Source organism: Lampetra planeri, chromosome 2 (genome assembly GCF_965212315.1).
Source record: "Lampetra planeri chromosome 2, kcLamPlan1.2.h2, whole genome shotgun sequence".
Taxonomy (NCBI): domain Eukaryota; kingdom Metazoa; phylum Chordata; class Hyperoartia; order Petromyzontiformes; family Petromyzontidae; genus Lampetra; species Lampetra planeri.
In genome coordinates, this window is record NC_136108.1 from 3,576,103 (window position 1) to 3,597,861 (window position 21,759).

The window sequence follows — 21,759 nt, forward strand, 5'->3', positions numbered from 1 at the left end:
GTGACAACCTAACAAAGGCTGCCATTGGTGCAGCGCGATACCACAGGAACTCAATGACAAAGAGACTCACGGGCATTGGGATAAAGTGATGTGCAACAAATTGACACTCACAGGGGCACCAACACAATAACAGAAGGGCAAAGGTTCAGCCACATGTGGTAATTTTTGTGTTACTCATACACAGAAGCAAATATGCTGCAACCTGTCTTATAGACTGTAAGAGCAAGCTCTGTGAACATATATTCAGAATAACATAACAAGGGATTAGTGTGGCCAGTACCACTTAAAGCTGATGGTCCAGGCTATTTTTTTCTACGTGCATATGCAGGAGTCAAACCGAGGTTGCACATATCATTATACAGTACACTAATCACTGTTCCCACATTGCCCACAGACATACCTGGGGTTATTCTTTAAGATGTCGGTCAGAAACTCTGCCACATCAACTCCTGTAGAATCCTTCAGCTCCAGAACAGGTTCTGTTGAAACAATTTAGAGGCTTGTTAATGTAATCGTGCATTGTTCTTGCTTTGACCAATGGAATTTATAGTGTAACATATTACACAGACCTGGGGAAAATGCACATAGTGCACACTAGTAACTGGTGATTCCTGTAGGAGTCATATTTGAATCGTGGGTGATTGACGTAGGCATTTGGCAATGTTCACGGTAAAATATCCATTCCCTTTCATGGTGTTTTGAGAGGGGTAAAGGTGCCACCTAGTGCTAGTAATTTGAATTGCTACTAGAATTGCAATCACTGAAATTAAAGAGGAATTCTAGGCTGTCAAAGAATTCCCATTCATTTCAATGGCAATTCTTGCAAATGCACGGACTCTTTGAGATAGAATTTCAAGCCTCGTTAAATATTGTTAAAATCACTGTCGAGCATGTCTTTATGACACTACAGGAACATCACTGACCTCAGTTCCATGATGCCGAAAACAATACACCATTGACAGCACACTTGACAATAATTTAAGTACGTCGTCTTCGAAAAATAATCCATAAACTCACGTAGACAACCAAGACACAGCCTAGGTACATATCAAAATGATCAGCATTATTTGTTTTGGGATTCGATCTTCGATCACCATCGGCTAAACACAGCTTTAATGAGGCAGCTTGCCAAAGACAACATTTGCATGGCAAGGCAGACAGAAATTACAAACAAAATGAGGTCACCGTTAGTTATTGGCACACTGCAGCAGGTGCTCCTTTTCAGTTCAATGAACCTGTGGGTGGCTCTAACATAGATTCAGAATATTTTTACAGGTGTGCATGATCATGTATGGACATGCACAAAGCAAAGCTTTTTACAGTTTTGCAAATGAACATTGAAGGAATATTCACGTCACCTTTAACCAGTTTGGCTTTAGGGATCAGTCCAGGACAAGGGAGGAGTCCAGAAGGCACACTGATGTTGGTGGAGGGACAGGGGGTTCCAGAGGTTTCAGGATTCCCAGGATCCGGTGCTCTTCCTGCTTTGTTCTTGCTCTTGCTTTTCTTCTTGGTCGACTCTTTGCTGCCCTCTGGTGCCTGAGGTTTCCCCTTCTGAGTTGCATCCTTTGAAATGAAAATTTTTAGTCTCCATGAGCGAAACAACATCCACGAAAATCCAACCGTTTACTACTGTGTCAAGCAAACAATGCAAGAAGTCAAGCATGAAGGTGTTTATGTAACTGTATTAAGGGTCAAAGGATACAAAAAATACATTTTAACACTTGAAAAGATGCAGTATTGGACGCATTTACAGGTTAGATTGCTATTCACCAATTGGATTGCTCTTTTCGGTGAAAACAAATCTGAGTTTTAGTGAGACAATTGACATCAGGGCACACGTGTCGTGTTTCCTGACTCCGTCACATCAAGAATGGTTATGGGGAGAGCCCAGCTCAAAGCAGTTACGATGGTTGGACGAGGAGGCCCTTGAGCCCACTTGGGAAACTACGCTGTCAAAGTGGGCCTGCTGCAAAACCAGACAGCTCCAGCCTGCATCTCGGAGCTGACTTTGTTCCAGAACGATTACCAGTGGTCATCAAAACAAGAAGTGAGAGACACGGTTGTAAGCTGCTTACCTGCATGGGTACGACCTGCGGCATATGTCCTGCTCCCTCTGGGGGCTTCTCGACAACTGGTCCACGTGGCTTGGCCTGCCGCACGAGCAATTAAATAGACGAGGTAACCATGAGCACTTCTGATGAGCACGGTTATTTTTACATATCTGGGTGTACACGATTGCCATTATGCAAATGACCGACTCACTCAAGAACACAAAACTGTTCTGCCTCCGTAATGTTCAACAGCTGCCAGGAGAATAGTCTAAAGCCTGCCATCTGGATGGTTTGTTGTTGAAAGGTTGTGTCTTGAGATATGAATGGGTACTTAATAAATGAAAAAAATAACTGAGGTATTTAACTTCCTGCTCTGCAAAACAAATGTTTATTTTGCCACGTGCACTTTTTTTTTCAGAACAAGGAGTCAGTTTAACACCTAGGCTTTCCCGACCAATATTATTCATAATAAAGGTTTTTGGGTTAGATCGCCTAACTATAAATGTGTCGTAACCCTCCACCACCCGATACAGCCAATTATTAAGGGATTTGTCACGTAAACAAAACGCCAAATAGTGACTACTTCAGCCCATCGGTGTGTTGGAAAGTAAATCCACAACATTTACAATTTGAGTACGACATTGCGCTGGTAATTACATCCAGCATCATCGAGCGATTTACCAGAATAGTGAAGCCATCCACCTGCTTCCGGTCTTAAATAGAGCAAGATGACGTCATCACCGAACCCATCAGGTGCAGAAAATTGGCTGTGTCAGGTGGTGGAGGGTTACGACAGATTTATAAATAACACGATCCAACCCAAAAACGTTTATTATGAACAAGCAAGGAGTGTTGCATTAGATTTTTCCTTGCTTAGAAATCTTCAATCAAAAACACGATGCAAACAATCGCACAAAAATATCTCTCCTGAAAAATTATGGCTTGTTCAATTTAAAGCCAAAGTGTTTCAATACTTAAATGAGTACTGGGAAGGGACTGGACCATTGCCAAATGAGTCTCTCCATGAGACCAGCAACTGTTGACTTATCACAAAGTAGTACTTGTTAATATTCTTTGGGTCTTTCGGTAAAGTCACGTAGATAGGTTCTAAGAAAATAACAAAAAAACTACGACGTTTCGATCGCAACACAAACGGTCGTTATTCTTTTCCTGAAGACGACCGCTTGTGTTGCGATCGAAAAGTCATAGTTATTGTTATTTTATTTGAACCTATCTACGTGACTTTACCGAAAGACCCAAAGAATATGAATTCCTACAGTCACGAATACTTTAAGTCAAGATTTAGTACTTGTTAATTTTTTATGAAGCTAGGAGAGGTGCCAGGTTGAATTGATAGTTGGCCGAGATTTGAACTTGAAACCACCTAACCCGTGAGTGAAGCTTTTTTTTTATATTACCACCGCCAAAATCCAGTGGGTTACACACAAAAAAACGTCAGGCAACAAGAGCAACTTACCTTGGATTTCTTTTTCTTCTTGGATGTGGTTTCTGTTGGGCCATTGACAGCCAGAGTGAGGTTGGAAGCTAGGGGGTTGGTGGTGACCTGCAACGCTTTGACAAGGGGGCTATCTGCACCCCCTGGTGCAAGCAGGGTGGGGTGGGCACTCGGTGCCTCCGCAGAAGCCACGTTTGCAACCCCACAACAGTCAGGAGTGGCACCTTCCTCCACTTGCTGTTTTGTGAAACGAGGAGCCTACAAACAACAATTGACAGTTTTAAGGACGTGAATGAAAACTAATGGCTTTTAAAAGTAAACACATTCCTGCGGAGGGAGCTGGTAGGAACGTTGGCAAATATGCCCGACTGTGAGGTCGGGCACAAGCCGGCGTGAGTAGGTTAAACATTGAGTTTTATAAGGGCACCACGGGGTGACCAGCCCCTCCCCACCCAGCCCACCCCCCACCCAGCCCCACCCAGCCCCTCGCTCCCCTCCCAGCCCCTCCCCACCCAGCCCCTCCCTCCCCACCCAGCCCCTCACTGCACAGCGGACGGACACAATAATCCCCTGCGGGCTGGTGTAACCAGGAGGTTCCTACCAGTATGATGGCTGAGTTGTGGAATATTTTAAAATAAGGGATGAATGTGGTAACAATACCATAACATAGCCTATTTAAACAAATGATGCCATCACAGGGTTTTCAATATTAATTTCACGGAAGATACACTTTTATGATTTCCTCGAAAAAAATAGGTTATTGTATAAACAAGGAAACGGTCAACCCAAGCAGGATTCATTGGTCAGTAAACTTACCTCCAATGTCTCTTTCCAAGTGGTGGTTCTCTAATATCTTTAGAAAACAGTCACTGTGAGTTGTTTAACCAAATGGGAGTCGCACGAGGGTATGAATAATTTGGGAAGAAAAAAAGATGCTTACATCTTCTACATCTGGTTTCTCTGGGACACCAAATTCGACCAAATTAGTTTGCAATGATCACGATCACAGCTTACCTTGGATCGTTTTTTCTTTTTCTTCTTCGATTTCCCACTCTACGTACGCAAGAGACAAACCAAGTTATTTGCATCCGAACAATATTAACATCACAAAGTGTTCATTAACAAACAAAAAAACACCTGCTTCCAAAACAAGCAGCCTCAATTTTGGAATGGCAGTCCTAATGCCAAAATAACTATCCTTTAATTTAACATTCAGTCATGTGCACTCGGAAGGCCTCCGAGAGATGTGCTATGATGAGGGATGCTTGGCATGGTAATCTGGATGGCTTTGCCGACCCAACTATTTTGGAAAGTGACAGCACAAAGCCAAACAGAATCAGTCGGAGATATGCAACCCTCTCATTTTAAATGCAGTTGTTTTCATATTCTTTCTGCAAAGGCAAAAGGCATGTTTTAGTAAGAATAAATGTTGATTTGTAACGGTGTCAAATAAATGTCTCATATACTATGCCTTTGTGATATATTTTGGGGGGTTTTTTGTAAGTAAAATGTTATGTTATGCTCAGAATAAAACAAATGTTCGAAAATAATCCCAATATCATGAATTTTGGACATATGACTCGAAAATTATGCTGGGTAACTTATTTCAATGTTTTTTCACCGATGAGTTACGTTTTTTTTGGCGATATGCTTTATGCAGAGCATAGCACCTGTGCTATTTTTAGACATAATTCATAGCACAGACCAATTCATCCTGACAGGGAAGTCTTAGGAAGAAGCATTGAGAGACAGCTCCCAATATATTATCAATTGGCCTCTTTCACCCAACTCTTATATATGGTTGTGTTTTTAGCATGTGCAGGACAACATGGTTTCCCTCATATGTGGGCAATCCAAACTGGGTGTGGTTTATCTAAGTTTACTTCCAATAAATATATACAGTAATTGACTACTATATTTACCTATAAGAATGTCAGTGTGTAACGTGCGTGACGTCATACATATTGCACACGAATGGATGCAATGAATATCACATCACGGTCTGCTTTTCACTTGCAAGTTTCAGATTTACTGCAATACACCCGTCCTTGGACGGGAAATAGGCTAGTAGGTGAGGTTTGTATGAATAATAGGCTGCACTTAGAAAATGAAGATGCTTCAAATGACATTTTTCTACCACAAGTGGTAACCTGAACCTTAGGAAAATGGACATTCACTTATTCACAATGCAGAGGGGTGGCACTTGGCAAATAATAATAAGAAAATGCGGATAGCCGGAGTGGTCAATATAATATGCGTGAAAATAAAACCCAAGTGTGAAAAGATCTACAGATAAATGTGAATCACAAACTGAATTTGCCAACTGACTCGTTATGCACGGATAAACACAAACAATGCATTAATATGCCAAGTGACTCCTCTTAATCATGAAAATGTGACTGGAATACGTTTGTGCTTGTGGTAAACACTGCCAGATGAATCCTCTTATCTGCAAATAAATACAGATAATAGGATTAATTTGCTGCATAACGTCTCATTAATAATGAAATGAGAATGTATATATTGGGAGATTGGTGACAAATTCCATGACTTCTGTTACCCATAAAAAGTTGCAGGAAATAGGAAAGGTACATCCGTGCATAACAGGAATTTTAGATTGTAGACCACAGATAATACGATTCAAGAACAGGGTGAAAAATAAGAGCTGCACTGTACTTTGATTTGAGGCTTCAAAAACCCACAAAGAAAATTGGAATGTTTCAGCTCTGTTCGATATTTATCTATAGTTATATAATCACAAACACATGGTTATGCAACTGTCAGATATTAGTTGGTAATATTAAATTGCCTCGGATTGTCTTCCCTATAAACAAAAGATGCACGGACAAAATCGTTTTGGTTTAAAAAGCAGAACTCATAAAAGTACAAAAGTCGAAGATATATGATCGCACGGATAGTTAATCAATACAATCCAGAATCTAAAACAGTTGGAATATATCGCTCTTTAGAGTCAATAGATAGTAAACTGTATAGTTTGTACAAAACCGTAATTTTAAGTGTGAAAGTCTTAATGTGCATTGCAAATCATGGAACGTCAACAAAGCAAACATGACTGTTGTAAATGTGAGGAGACTTAGCAACAAACATCATTCAGGTGTGCACATCATAAACCAGATTATCCAGTTATGGATGGGCAACGTTTCTTATACCGTGTCAAATTTAATTGTGAGTTGTTCTCTTTAGTTGCATGCCAACCATAGTGTGCATTTAAGAGGCCGAGACAGTACTGAAACATCTGATTTATACAATCAGCAATGCAAATGAAACAAAAAGTGAAATATTAAAAACATGGCATATGTGCCATGCATGGGGAGTGGGCTGATAATAAATATTGTAACACACCACACAAATAGTACTCGTGTAAACATACCTGCATAAGCAATGAATTATGTTACCAATTTGGGAAATGTCAATTTGGTAATGTTTTATAGCTCAAGAGTAACCAGTGACTGGTCATAAAAATGCAACTCACAGATCTTGTCAAAATTATCATACTCTTTACACACTTTACTACCAGTGCAGTGCATATTACACATTATTCTAGAGTGAGCAGCGTAAACTGCATCCAATCACTTCAAAGAATAATTGCTTGCACAAAATGATATGGTCAATTCCCAAAACAAATTGCTCTCACTGTTGGGACCTGAGTGTCATCCACTTTGATCGGCTAAGTTTTAAAATCTTTCTTTTTTAATCCTACACTTATTACATTTGGTGGTCGATGTCAAGAGATGCGACCTCCTTCAAATTATAATGTCATCTTCCTTTAATGTCTGCTTATGAATGCACAAGTCCACATAAAAGTCGAGTTTCCTCCAGGATATTGAGATATGGTTGCATTAGAAGATTAGATGCAGTATAAATCCAAATTATGTTGTGTTGTAATGCTCGAAACTGGAAAGAGATCAGTATATAAGAAACCAAACTTAACTTAAACATCCAGAATGTCTTTGGTACGAGGCTCTTAACAATTGTCTTATTTTCAATAACGGACCCAAACTGTGCATAGGACATGTGGCCTCAGTTGGCTGCGTTTAATACAATTTTTAGGAACGCTGATATAACCATACGCTTTTACAGAACCCAAGTAGCACGCTCCTGTGTTTTTATATTTATAACGACACAATATGAGAATATTGGCCTCTGTGAACTTGTTTTTGCCTTTGTGTAAGGGCAATTATGCAAGGTGTTCGGATGTTTAAGAGGTTGCTAAGCATGTGATTAAGAACCCTCTTAAAATATGTATGGCTTGTGTTTTAGTGCGGACCTAAAACCTGTCAGACAAATGTATATCTTTATTTTGCGGTGCTTAGAAAATGTGCATTTACAAAGGCCCATAATATATAGCCTACATGTGCTTTTTCAGTGAATTTGCAATCCTTGTCCATGGCGTGACATCAAGATTTCTGTATGGTGGGGCTGGATTGCTCAATACCACTGTGCCTTCAATTGCACGTTAAACACAGCTGCAATATGTGTCCAGTGTAGAGATAATCATGCTTGGAACATGGACAACATGGACAAAACGCTCTTAAGAGTAAACAAGAGTTTTTGCACTTACAATTGTTATGGAATTGGCAAATCGGTGGAGCATTTTGTTTGTTAACAGGCATTTTTATACTGAATGGTAATAGCAAGGGAACAAACAGAGAGGAAGTGCGATAGACCGATTTATTCATTAGTGCTGATGGCTGTGACTTTGAAAATGGAAGATAACCTGGCTTTATAAAGTCCCTATTAGAAACAATATACCACCAAGTTCAGTTGTATTATCTTCTGAAGCTGAAGAAAACAAGCTCTCCTTTCATAAATAACAATGTAATGAAGCACAAACAAGTAATAAAGACTACATATTACAACTAACGGTTCTCGCTTTACTAATAATTCATTTAAAACATGTATTCAACATGACAATCTGGATTAGTTGTCAGCAATTGTTTTTATCAAACATAGGGAATAAAAAAATGATATTCCAAAGCAACACCATCCTATTAAATGTGACGATCAGCCACAAGAACTGTGTTCAAGCAGGGGAACTGCCTTCTCATCACACAAGTTCAGTTCTGATTATGAATCGGACAGCTGTACTGACAGTAATAAGACAGATTCTGTATTTTTCTTCACTTGTTACCTCATTAACTTGCGTTGCTGGGGATTCTGGGATGGGCCCCTTGTCCCCAGTCTTGTCTGCAGTAGAGTCTTCATCATCACCGCCTTCCGACGCATTGCTGCCCTTTTCTGCTTCAACTGGGCTAGATGCTTCCTCGGATGGACTACTTGACCCCTCCAGCGAGCTCGTAGGCCTTTCAGAATGATCACTCAGCATTCCCGTCAGGTTATCTGGCTCCTCAAGAATGAGGCTCGCCTCCACGGATGGCATATCTGGCTGCAGAGATGGGGGGCAGGAGGCCTCCGTGATAAATGTGACGGACTCCTCCGGCAGAGTTGTTGCATCCAAACTGACTGGAGCTTCCGTACTGGGTGTTATCTTGTCTGGCATGGTCTCCGATGGACTCCCTTGCATGGTTCATTCGAGCCTGCTTTCAAGAGGGTAGACAAAAAATAATACATGTGTTTTTTACATAAAGCCAACAATGGTGCATTCTGAGTAAAATTTGAGTCAGAAATCCTGACCTGACACACACACACACAGTGCCATTTCCAGCGTAGGAACTATGAAGACAAATGCACCCATTGCAATGTTCCATCGCATAGATTGCCTCGATAGCCTTTACAGAAGACAAGTGAAAATGCATTGACAACTACAGATGTAAAAGTGCCTCTTAACTTGCAATCAGGATTTCTCAGTTGAAATGGAATCTCTATATAATGCCCCAGCACTCAACTGAGGACAGATCAAGCCATTCGACAATTGCATGGGTTCTGGAATATTAGTGACGCCTTGGTTGGTTTCTTTATTAACTATATGGGAACATTGTATACTCATATTTAGATTAAAAAGTTCTCAAGAAACAGGCTGTGAATGTTAACTCCTGCATCAGATAACTGTTAAAAAATACTATGGTAATAAAATGTAATGTTTCCTTTTATATATTTTTACCATAACGTTATGGCAGACCAGGCTTGCAAAGTATTTTATCTTCATAGGCTCATAACTGGTATGGCATATTTCGTTTCATTATTTTAGGGCAGTGTTACTTCAATTGTACTCTAATCTGACACTGGATTTTGGTGAGATACCTTTTTGCAATAAGCAGATTTTTTCCCTATATATTAAAAATGTTGAAAACTATAGTATTATTATTTTTTGTCTACAACTACAGTACAATTTCACCAATTTGAATGGAGATTTGCCACCATTAGTTGCTCCACACAAATTTTTCAAACAATTGTTTGACAACCAGTGAGAAGCAGCTTTGTCCATGCATATAACACTTTTCACAAGTGGCTAGTAATGTTTAGTGAGCTCGGAAATAAACTATACTGTACCCAACATGGATTTCAACAGGTCTAAAGTTATAATTTCATGTGGACAAAAGCCCAATCTTGAACTTAAAAATCTGAAATTGCCTTCACGTTTGTCCCAATGGTCAACTGAAACCACCTCAAAGCTTCAATAAAATGAATGCTACAATCACGCAAACCAAATGTTGGCAGCAGGAATAACCAATCCCTTCATTACTGCTCATAAGGCTGTGATGATTAATCTTTCTTGTATAGTGAATTTGTAATTCTACCAAGAACTAGGTCAATACCTTTATCTTCTTTGCATGGCAAAAAATTACAAAACATAAAACAGGATTCTCAAAACAGGCATTAAGGGTCACATGTAATGTTTCCACTGTTGAGTTAATTCAATGTTTATGTAGTACAAAAGCTTTTAAAATAACGTCATCAATATTCATAATTGTTATAAATAGAATTTAGCCCTTAATGTGATGTATAGAATTATTGTACAACGTTGAGAGACGCTATTTACATGGATAAAATGCAATTCTTCATATCAAACTATTAATTTTCCAGTGTGATTTGCCAGTTTCTCTAAATTAATTGTCAAATTACCTCAACAATAACAAATAGGACACAATTTAAAGGATCTAAAAATTAAGTTTAAATAAAGACAGTTCATTTGAGCAAATATGTAAACATATTTTTGTCAATAACACTGCCTTAAATTCTAAGCAAACTTTTTGGGCTATGAAGGGCCACTTCCCTATGATAGTAGGAAGAGTTGGTGGAACATCAACACACGAGGCTGAATTAAAGCAGGCAACAAGGATGCAGCACTCCAACAATGTGCGGGGCACACGGGAGCTAGGGGCCCCCAAGGGACACTCACTGGACTGTTGCAGACCTATGAGACTGGAGGACAATGGGATGGACCCACAGGACAAGTGAGAGCACTGGACAGGATAAGGGGATTTAGGTAACCCATGTGACTTGGGCACCAATTGACACGGGACTGGGGCATCCATGGTGTAAGGGACTCACTGGGGAACCAAGACACCACGAGGAGACGGGGTGCCAGGGAACCTATGATAATGGGAAAACCAGGGGACAGAATGACTTGAAGGGCATTCCACAGTTCTGAGACACCAAGGGGACTGCAAATTAAAAGGGAGTGTGGGGGGGGGCTCACATTGCAACACTGTAACATGTGAGACTCGGGTAGGTGAAGCTGAGTAACTCACTGAACTTTAAGCAACACGCAGGGTATGCGAAATATAGGGGCCCATTTGACTACGATTCCAGGCGGAGTAAGTGGGCCCCACACGGGACTCGCTGGGATTCAAAATTCCCATGGCACGTACGGCACTTGTAGTTCTAGAACAGGACCGATGTCCTGTAACACGGAGGCTTCTAGAGAACGTGGATCACAAGATCATTTGGCTTCTCTGCGACAGTCATCCCAGGTGACTCGTGGAATCCCACGATTAGCGCGGTTACAGAGGACAGATCCTCCTACAGAACGATCATTTTCGGAGACAATAACCCCACCGACGAACTGGCGTGTGTGGTGATCTCGAGAGAGAAAGAGCGCAGTGGGTGGGGGGGGGGGGACCCCCCACGAATCTCGCCGGGAGCCTGACACGCGACCCGGGCCAGGCCTCGGCCTAAAGCAGCGCCACGCAGGGGCCTACGGAGGCGCCGCGCCGGCTCCCTCACACCCCCCCATCACAAACCCCCTTCGCCCCTCACACAACAAGCAGCGGAGACGACGAACTGAGCGAAAGCAACAAAACCAAACCCCGCACGCACAAAAACAACAGCAGCAGCGAGCGCGTTACGCACAGGGCGGTGGTGGTGGCAGGCGACGCAGAGGGCGCTGAGTGGCCGTGTCGCCTCCACGTTGCTGGCCGCGCCGCCTCGGCCTCTGCCGCCATGAGCCGCCGGTTCCGCGCGGTGGAGCCTCCTCCTCCCTCCCTCTTTCTCCTCCCCTCCTCTTCCTCCTCCCCTCCTCTTCCTCTCTCCTCCTCCACCACCACCAACAACAACACAGCCCGCGCCGAAAAGTGCTGGCCCACGATTGATGTAATTACCCCCTCCACCACCACCCCCCCCACAACGGACTGGGGAATAAAAACTTGCGGTTGTTTGGGTGGAGAGATGGGGTGGGGGATGAAAAATCAACAACTTAGTTGTTGATGATTGTGGCGGTGGGGTGGTTGTTGTATAATTTTAGAGTTGGTTGAGGAGGTGGGTGCGAGGAGGGGAGGGGTAAGAGAGAGAGAGCGTCGTGACGTCACGCGCGGTGAGGAAACCCCCACGGCTCTGGCCCCGCCCCCTCCGTCCCCCCCCCTGGCCCCGCCCCCCTGGCCCCCCCGCCGATGGTGACGCCGCCACGTGGCGCCCACATTCAAATCCGAGGGCCGGATCCACCCCATTCATTCATTTCAAGTTTACGTGTTTTTTGTTGTTGTTGTACAATGTAATGTTTCCTCGTCGTCGCTTGAAGTCATGCCAAGCACCTTTTTGGGACCCATGCGCTTAACCTGCAACAATGCGAGTTTATCACCGATGAAGCCTCGGAGAGCCTAATGAAAGTTCAAAATAGCTCACAAACACATACCTTGGGAAAGGACCCAACGCAGAAGTTCCCCTGGGTTTGGATCTTCCACAAAGCTCATGATCCACCCTAAATCGCATCCACACAAACCATGGCAGATGCGTATACCTGATGCACAAATGAGAAACTGTCCAGTGTACGACTGGTCATCCACAACATACCGTACTACATATGCCAGATCCACAACTACGAAGGAGATATCACAGCGATGATGCATTCCGCTGCTCCTGACGCGATTATCTGACTTGACCACCTGAATTGTAGTTGTTCCTCTGCATCTACATCAGCCATACTAAAGAAAATGATGCAGTGTTCTGCACTCATTTTCAGTGTGAGGGCCGCCACACATGTGAAACCATTGGGGTGTTTGACAGCAGCACGACGACGATGATGATGGGGGTGGTGTTTTCACTCGTGTGTTGTCGGGGGCCGTACTAGAAGCGTTGGGCCCCCCAAAGCGTGGGGCCCGGGGCAGTCGCCCCGATTCGCCGCACCCTAGGGACGGCTCTGGCTGTGGCAGCCTTTGCTCATTTTTCACAAAGAGATCGCCACAGATGAATGCACGGCAGCAGCAGAGTGGTGTCTAATACGCTATTAGTTACTCAATTGGTTGAGCGTTGTGGAATGTTTAACGTTTGGTCAACATTAAATGTTTCCACCAGGGGGCGAAATTGTAGCCCTAATTTACATAACGTACAACTCAATTGTAAAAAACACTAACGCCAAAGGACGCAATTCAACAACCGTATGCTTGCATTCTTCGGGACAGGATGCGCGGTTTGCTGTTTTCAACATCGTTATTATTCTAATCGAGAGTGATGGACGCATTGAGCATGGTACATTTCGTAATTTGGAATTCGAATTTAACCCGTGAGCTTTTGCGACCAATGTTACGATTCATAATTTTTTTCTGGGTTAATTCGTGTGAATACAATGCCAGCGTGTAGTACTCCCTCCTCCACCCGATACAGTTGAATAAATAAAGATGCCAAGTGAACAAACACGCTGATGTTATTGCTTCAATACACTTGTATGTTTAAGAGTAAGACACAACATTTAACAATTAGGCCCGACGTTTCGCTGGTAATTGCATCCATCATCATCAGGCGATTGCCAGAGTTGTACCCGCTGGTGGCAAAGCTTTGTAGATTTAAAAAAAATATATAGTATTCTTGGTTCCCGTGTGCTAATCATCATGTTTCCCCCATTCATATCTTCGGAAGTTGTACCGTGTTCCAGCTATGGCACTACAAAGTTATTTTGTTTTGGGTGACGTCTTTGGCCTGCGGTGAATAAAGTTGTCTCCAGTTGGAAGTAGGAGTTAGAGAAAGTTGTTCCGAATTTGATAAAAACATTGGCACGTATAAATCATTTTTGTAAACATGAAAATCTCGTCGGGTGGTGGAGGGTTAATGAAAATAATTGAGGCATAAAACGATAACATGGCGTATCCCAAAAACAAATATGAATACAATAACATACAAATAACATATCTCCTCATTCACGCATCATAATACATGTCTTTAAAAAGTAACAAATTTTAATATTTGTCTTGGTCTTGTGTAGGAGACAAGAAGACCATGTTTACTCAAAACAAACAAAGCTTATTCCAGCTAAAAACAAACTGTATAAGGATAAGTATGTTTTCTATAAGTGTAGTATTTTCCTACTTATATTCTTGGTTATTTCGGTAAAGTCACGTAGAAGGGAAACAATAAAATAATAAAAATATAAAACAATACAATTCTCACGACATTTCGACTGCAACACAAGCAATCATCGTCAGGTGTGAAAAACACAGCAAGATGATTGTATTGTTTTATATTTGTAATATTTTATTGTTTCCCTTCTACGTGACTTTACCGAAAGAACCAAGAATATGAATCCCTGCAGTCACGAAAGCTTTAAATCAAAATGTTCCTACTTGTAATTGGAAATCCAGTGACAATTTGAGAATTTCAAATTCCAATTGAGAATTTCAAATTCCAATGGTAGCAACAAATTTATGGGAAGAACAGCTGTTGCCTTTTCACAAAGTGTCACGCATTTTTATTGAACCCAGAGTGTAATACCCCTGACGAGTTAAATCCTTATTTCGTTTAAAGTACATTCATATGTATTTCTTACCACGGAGACCTGGAAATAAATACGTATATTTAAGTGTAATGATACAGAAGACTAATCGTTATGAAAAAAATGCAAAAAGCATGCACGTTTCTTCTGCTTGCATATGACATAGTGAATAACAACTTTAAGATCTGTATCCAAGTTTCAGAGCCACGTGACGGCTTCAGGTGAGACTGAATGAATTGTTATTGTCTACATTGCATTTACAAAGTGGACAATGATTTTATAACGATTTGGTCAAGGTCTCCGTTTCCTTTGATATTCTGACACTTATGAATGTGGTGACCTTAATCTGGACACGGGTCGTGCAGATTCGATTGAGTGTGCTTCTCGGTTTCAGGGAAGGTCGGCGCCAGGTTATTCGGCATGCATACTAATCAGAAACCTTCAGTCTACACCATATGAGAGCTAATGTAGACAAGCCTCTATAGGGAGGGAGACCAAGGATAAACATTGAAGGGGAGTGGGCAGGAGAGTTAGGGTAAAAAATAAAACAAGCAGCGGCCTATCGTTCACAGCAGACATAAATTTTCGTCAAGAACGATCCAAACAGTGCGTATCCAAAGCAAAAAAAAATAATCTGACTTTTTAACACCATCAGCACACACCTGATGCTGGATATTGATGTTGAATCCATTCAAGTATAGAGGAAGAAGTGCAGTTTTCACACTGCAATTGATCCACTGAGCATAATTTCTGCCTTTATGGACTGCACGTATCAGATCATTCACATGTGGAAAATATAATTATTGATGATTATTTTACCGGGTTTAGCAATTAAACATTAAATGTTCATAGGTTCCCCTCTTCTTTAGAGAGGCATAGTCCAATTATGTGCCTGTACTTCAGTCCAAGCATGAACTATAATCAACTAATGCTATGCCACTTTTAGTTAAATGGAATGTTTCCTAATGACAGTAAATACTTTTAGTATCAAAGATTCATTCTAAACATCAAGATATACAGCTCTACTTCTAAATTGATCAAAGCATCTCAGGATAATTATTTTCAGTACTTTCGAAAATTAAAACCCATCCCATCAAGGATGCATCGGTTCCACGTGTATAATATAAACGATTAAATTCCAGTGACTATTCAATTGAAGTTGTTTTCATTTGTATGTCCAGTTCGTTTTCCCCACCAGCGAATGCTTACGATGTATATTGCTGGAAAGTATAATGTTATAGTGTTGAAAATAGGTATGCTGATGCAGACTATTATACGTCTGTCTGGACGAACGAGATTAATTTAGGCATCAAAAGACTATGATGGCGTTGGCTTGGGGACACCTTCATGGAGCAGTAGTGAGACCAAGGCTGATGATAATGCTGAATTGGAAATCTGGACCATGGGTGGAGAGTGAACACTAGAGTGTTGAAAATCATGCATATGTCCTTTATTTCCAAAAAAAATTTTACCATCTGCTGCTGGCTCACGCTATCACTTGTTCCCTTGCGCAGCTACAAGCCATCAAATTCCAGTATAGAATGAATGACTTTATTTCTATTTTGCCCACTTCATCATCTGTGTTAACACAATTTGTGTTACCTCTCTTATCTATGGAGTTGCAACTCCAGATATAAAACAGTACATATACGGTATATAAACCAACTGTCATTGTTCAACCAATTACAAATTTGACGTCTTTGTTCATATCGATTGGAAGGTGATTTCACATCGTCAACAGGTTAAAACGAGTAACAGTATCTGGCCTGTGAATTGTGGGAGTGGACATGCCCTCCCGTCGTGTTCTTTTGATGTCATATTACGATAGATTACATGAAAAAATGTGTATTCTATTGTAATATGATGGTATGATCCTATGCTGATCATGCACAGTATGTAACCAAGTTCTTCACAATAGGTACCCAAATATTCATCAAATGAATGAATATGCAGTGATTACCCTCAGGGAATATCTAAAGTATATAAATATAAAGTAAATTTGGGGTAAACGGAAAAATATTTAAACTCACTTTTTTGAATCTCACATTTGAATAACAGCTCTTCTACCTTGTAAAAATAAAACCACAGTCTTGAAATAAACGATTTAAAAATTCGATCGACGAGCTCCTTTTTAAAAAGCATGTCACATATGATTTGGTAAGTAAGGGTGGTGCTACTGGAAAGTAGGGAGTGTCAGTCTTACCAGATCTTGTGGATGCGGGGGGGGGGTCTAAGGGGGTGGAACCTATTCAGGATTCACCAACCAACAAAACCCTCTATATTTTGATAAATGCACACTCTAGATTAAAACATATATAGGCTAAATAAGACACAGAGACGCCCCCTCCCCCAATTGTGTTGGTTATGTACCATGTTTATGCACGACTGCCATTCGGAGTTTGACCATGTCGAGTTGATTTGAATTGCTTGGTTCATGTGTGTTTTTTTAATACTGTAACCAGGTTTGTATTGTGTAGCGTGTCCTTATCGAAAATGAACATTTATTGCCTCATCGGTTTTACCCGTGCCAAAATAAAACCTAAACCATAAACATAAACCAATTATAATAGACGATTAAATAAATGATAATTATAATGCAATGCAATTTTTTTCACATTGTATACAATAATGTTTATTCCAGTTTAATATATTTCATGCTCATAGAGTGACAGCATTAATCACATCCAGATTTCATTTATTCTCAGCAAACTTAAAAAAAAAAGCATTTGTTGCAAACATTTGTCAAATTCAGTGAAAATTTGAACAAAATCAATTAAAAGGGGTCTGTCAGGAGTGATATAATTATATCCACTCTGAATAAGGGACATTGTCCAATATGTCAGCCAATTATATTGTGTTCAATTTATGGCTTTATGAATGATGAACGGACGAGTGGAAAAATACATCGAAAAACCAGTTTACTAAATTTAAATTCGAAAGAATATATACATAGCGTCTTACCTTTATATTTCCCTAAAAATACAATTTTTAAAAACCCACTCTAGATCAGCAGGTGAATACTCTGATCTTACAACATTGAAGGAAGCGGTGACCTCATCCCAACCGCCTCCCCCACCCATCCCTGTCCAAGGGCTGCCCCAACCCTCACTGCCACCACCCACCCACCCCACGAGAGGAATCACGGCCACGCATGCGCATCGAGTGGCGCGTGGCGCTGTCTGGCACTCGGGTCCTGAAGCTGGAGTGAGCAAGGACAAGGGAGCGCAGAACTGGGGCCTGGAGGGCGTTATAACAACCACCCCCCACGCTCCATCCACCTCCCCTCTGTGTCTGAGTCTTGTGTCTCTCTCCCTTCTGTCTGAGCCATGTGCCTCCGGGTTGAGCGTGGTGGTGCCTCCATCCCGGTTGTGTTTCGTGTCTCCTTTCAGCGTGAGCTTTGTGTTTCTCTTACGAGACATGTGCCTCCTGTTTAGCCATGCGTCTTCACTGCTGTATGAGCTCTTGTCTTCCTGTATGGACCCTGTCTCATCTTTTCCTTTGAGCCCTGCGTCTCCCTGCTGTTTGAGTCCTTTGTTTCCTGTCTGATCAGTGTCGTCTAGCTGGGTCATCTGCTCTCCCTCGTTGTTTGAGTCCTGTGTTTATTGTCTCGAGTCCCCTATTTCCCTTTCTGACTGAACCATGTCACTCCTGTCCGAGTTCGTCTCGTTTCCACCTGTCTGAGCATCACGTCTCCTCCTTTGAGTTCTCCATCTCCCTCCTGTTTGAGAACTGGATTTACCTTCTGTCTGAATCCTCCTGTTTGTTTAACGAGTCGTCCTATTGTATAATGTGTCATCTCGAGTGAGCGTCGCATGTTCTTGTGTCTCTTATCACTACCGCGATGTTTCTGCACGGACGGGGATATGGACACAAAACCTCGTGTCCACGTGAAGAAGAGGTCAACGAGTTGGAGAGAATGTGGTAAGGATGCGTTTGAGGTGTGGTCAGGAGCTTGCGATACAACTGTAACACAATGGGGCTGGTGGTTTGTTTGTATCGAGATGTAGTTGAAGATGGATGGCGTTGTTGATGGTGGAAATTGTCGTGGTGATAACTGATTTTCGAAGTAGGGTTAAGACCGAGATGTGAATGATAATGTGGATAATTTGGGTCTAACATTGACATGGTACTGAACCGAAATAAGGTCGTGTGATATGGATGGTCTCGTGACTACCGTATTCTTAAACGTGAAGGTTTCGCGATTTTAAAAAACTGCTTTCATTGGGTGCACCATGGTTTGAATAAAAAAAACGTTGGTTGAAACCTAAAGCTCATGAAAAATGCAATTGATTTGGTGCATTTAATATTATCTCTTGAATTACCAGGCCCACTGGTTATTGATTTTGTTGTGATTAGTTCCTTCCGACCTGCTGTTTCTAATTTATAATACGGCTATCTCTGCTTAATCGCAACATTTAATAGTGCTGCTGCTTAGCATGGCGATTGTGGTTTGCACACCGCAGGGAGTTTGCATGTTTGCCTGATGCTGTCGGTCGATACAAACAAAAGGCTCTACTTTGCATCAAAATTCAACAACCCAAGCATTCACAAGGATCCTTTGATATGCCTAACGCTCAGGGGAACACACAAAGTGTTTAGGCTGAGATTGTCGATTGTAAATCTACCACAGCCATGCGGGCTTCTTGTGGAACTATTTGTTTTACTGTTAAAAACAATTATCTCCATTTCAGCCAAGCTGAGGCACGGCAATAAAACGTTTCCAAAATGGAATTCGTAAACTAATAATGCCAAAAAAAATCCTACACTCAATACTCGCAAGACTCTTGTGCATCAAGGTCATGCGTTGGAATGTTTGGCCAAATCCATTGAGTGTTCGAGTGAACCGGAGAAATGAGATGAAATGTATGTTGAGCAATACCTCGGTTTACGTCGGGGATGCGTTCCTGAAATGTGGGACGAATATCAAAACGAAGTAAATTAAAGTACTTATTTTTTCCAAATCATCAAAATACTATACTCTTTGATTTTTTCGGTAAACTCACATAGGTAAAAAAATAAAATAAATGAAAACAACTAAATTAAATCACGACGTTTCGGAGGCAACACAAGCTTCCGTCTTCAGGTGGAACCGTCACAGCCAAAATCACTATTTACTTTATTTTTACCTACGTGACTTTACTGAAAAAAAACCCAAAGAGTATGAATCCTTGCAGTCACAAAAGCTTCAAATCTAGCATCAAAATACTGTGCTTAAATAATATATTCTACTCTACAGTCCAGTTTATTTCTTTAAGCGCGATGCAAAGTCGCTCGTGATGTACACGGGCAGGTAGAAACGAAGACTGGAAGGACGGACGACGCTGCCAGCAACGTACGTGTGGGGGTTGAGACGACGCAAATCGGGCCGTGCTGTTACGAACAATAAAGTGACGACGTATTTTCGAAACGACGTAAAAGGGGAAGACGTAAATCGGGGGTTTTGCCGTATTCGAGGAAGCGACACTCTGTACTGCCATCTCCTGGCCACCTCAGCCCCATGTCTGCAGCAATCGCTGCCAACCATCCCAAGTACATGCCAGGCTCAACCCTGCTTGTCTTTCGAGTAAATCAGGTGAGTTGGACGTTAATCGGAGGTTCGCACCTCCGATTAGCACGGTTGGCTACGTACGGCGCGAAAGAAGTTCAGCATGCGATGTAGGCAATACATATTACACTTTGAACAGGTCCTGTTTTCAGTCAAGGAAGCTTTGAGTCCTACGACTTATTCAGGATGGTCCTGCCCAGGATGTCTGTCACATTTATTTCGGGGGTATTTTTTGACATGTGGGACGATACTTATGCACAGTATCCAGAGGAAACCCATGCACATGAGAAAATAACACCACATCCAAGAATGTGTTCATTGTATTGTAATGCACTATACAGTGCAGGCCACCTCGCAAGAGGGTATCTCACGTATGCAATAATGTGTGTATGATCCACCACCCCACCTCCAATTTTCTGCATTCTCGACAAGCATGTACTGGCATGTTAAGTATACTTTTCAGGCATTGTCAACAAATACTGTACACCAACAGCCAGGATTCCCGCTATTTTCTTTATGTATGTCAGTATGTGCTCAAGCGTGAGCCTAGCTCTCATTCGTGGCTTCTTGCCAACTTACAAATTCAGTCAATAATGACACGCCAAAAAACAAATTGGAAGTTTGTTAATGAAGATAAGGACCTCAAACAACCTCCGGCTTATCGCATTAGTTTAGCAATCTGACGGTACCGTGATTATCAACTCTTTTCATGTCATTTCAATCATTTTTTTCCTCGTAAAGGCGGGGCAAACTAAAGCAACGTGGGGCTGTCAGATAAAAGTTGCCTTGCACCCGGCTGTCTGCTTTCAGTGACAATCATGTTTTGAGCGTCTCCTGGCATGTCTCTCTTTATCCCTCGATATCAGAAATTCAGTATGCAAGGCTGCGCATCGGGTATGAGGTTGTCCTGATGTGTGCTACTTTCATTGGCATCATACAAGGACAACAAAAATACATTTTAGCCAATAACTTAATCTGATTTCCTGTTTTTTTTCTATATAGCTGTTAAGTCAATTGTGGTTATGTTATTTCATTGAATATTTATTTGGGGTTTAATGGAATCCCAGTGATCGGATAGCTTGATATTTTGCGCTGAACAAACTCAAAGATCTGATAGTATGTTTCAACATTTTGTATCCATTTCGTTAGATACATTCAAACATAAGACATTCACCTCATCCAGTAATAAGAGGCATGTCATTGTGAGCATGTAATATTGAAAGTTAACATCTAGGAATACGATGTTCAGATCAGTTATAAACAATTCACAGCTACTTAGGACTCTTCTGGCTGACCTGAGAAGTGAGATTTTATATTTTTTTCAGAGCATGACTCATTGGCCTCACCTTGCTACTTTTAAATACAGCAATAATAATTCAAAATATTTACCCACAAAGCCTCACTGGCTTAAGCGTCTCTTTATGGGGGCCCTGCATCGATATGTTTGGCCATTTCCATGAAAGAGAGTACAGATTAAACCGGAATTCCCAGGGAAAAAAAACCCACTTCACAGCCCCAAACCTACAACACCTGGCAAGCCTTGGTCGCCACCCATCCAAGGACTAAACAGGCTCAACTCTGC

General features: G+C 41.5%; 1 protein-coding gene across 3 annotated transcripts in view; it reads right to left on the reverse strand.

The window, feature by feature from the left end:
- The window catches only part of LOC144724939 (uncharacterized), a 68,423-nt gene extending 56,196 nt beyond the window's left edge, over positions 1-12,227 (reverse strand). For all 3 annotated transcript variants that reach the window (XM_078604285.1, XM_078604275.1, XM_078604266.1), the window contains exons 1-7: positions 11,785-12,227; positions 8,663-9,068; positions 4,525-4,563; positions 3,532-3,768; positions 2,079-2,153; positions 1,359-1,566; positions 401-479 (exon numbers count right to left, since the gene is read on the reverse strand). In XM_078604285.1, the coding sequence (XP_078460411.1) occupies positions 401-479; positions 1,359-1,566; positions 2,079-2,153; positions 3,532-3,768; positions 4,525-4,563; positions 8,663-9,055 (1,031 nt within the window). In that variant the 5' untranslated portion in view covers positions 9,056-9,068; positions 11,785-12,227. The remainder of the gene's footprint in view (positions 1-400; positions 480-1,358; positions 1,567-2,078; positions 2,154-3,531; positions 3,769-4,524; positions 4,564-8,662; positions 9,069-11,784) is intronic.
- Between the last annotated feature and the right edge of the window lie 9,532 nt (positions 12,228-21,759).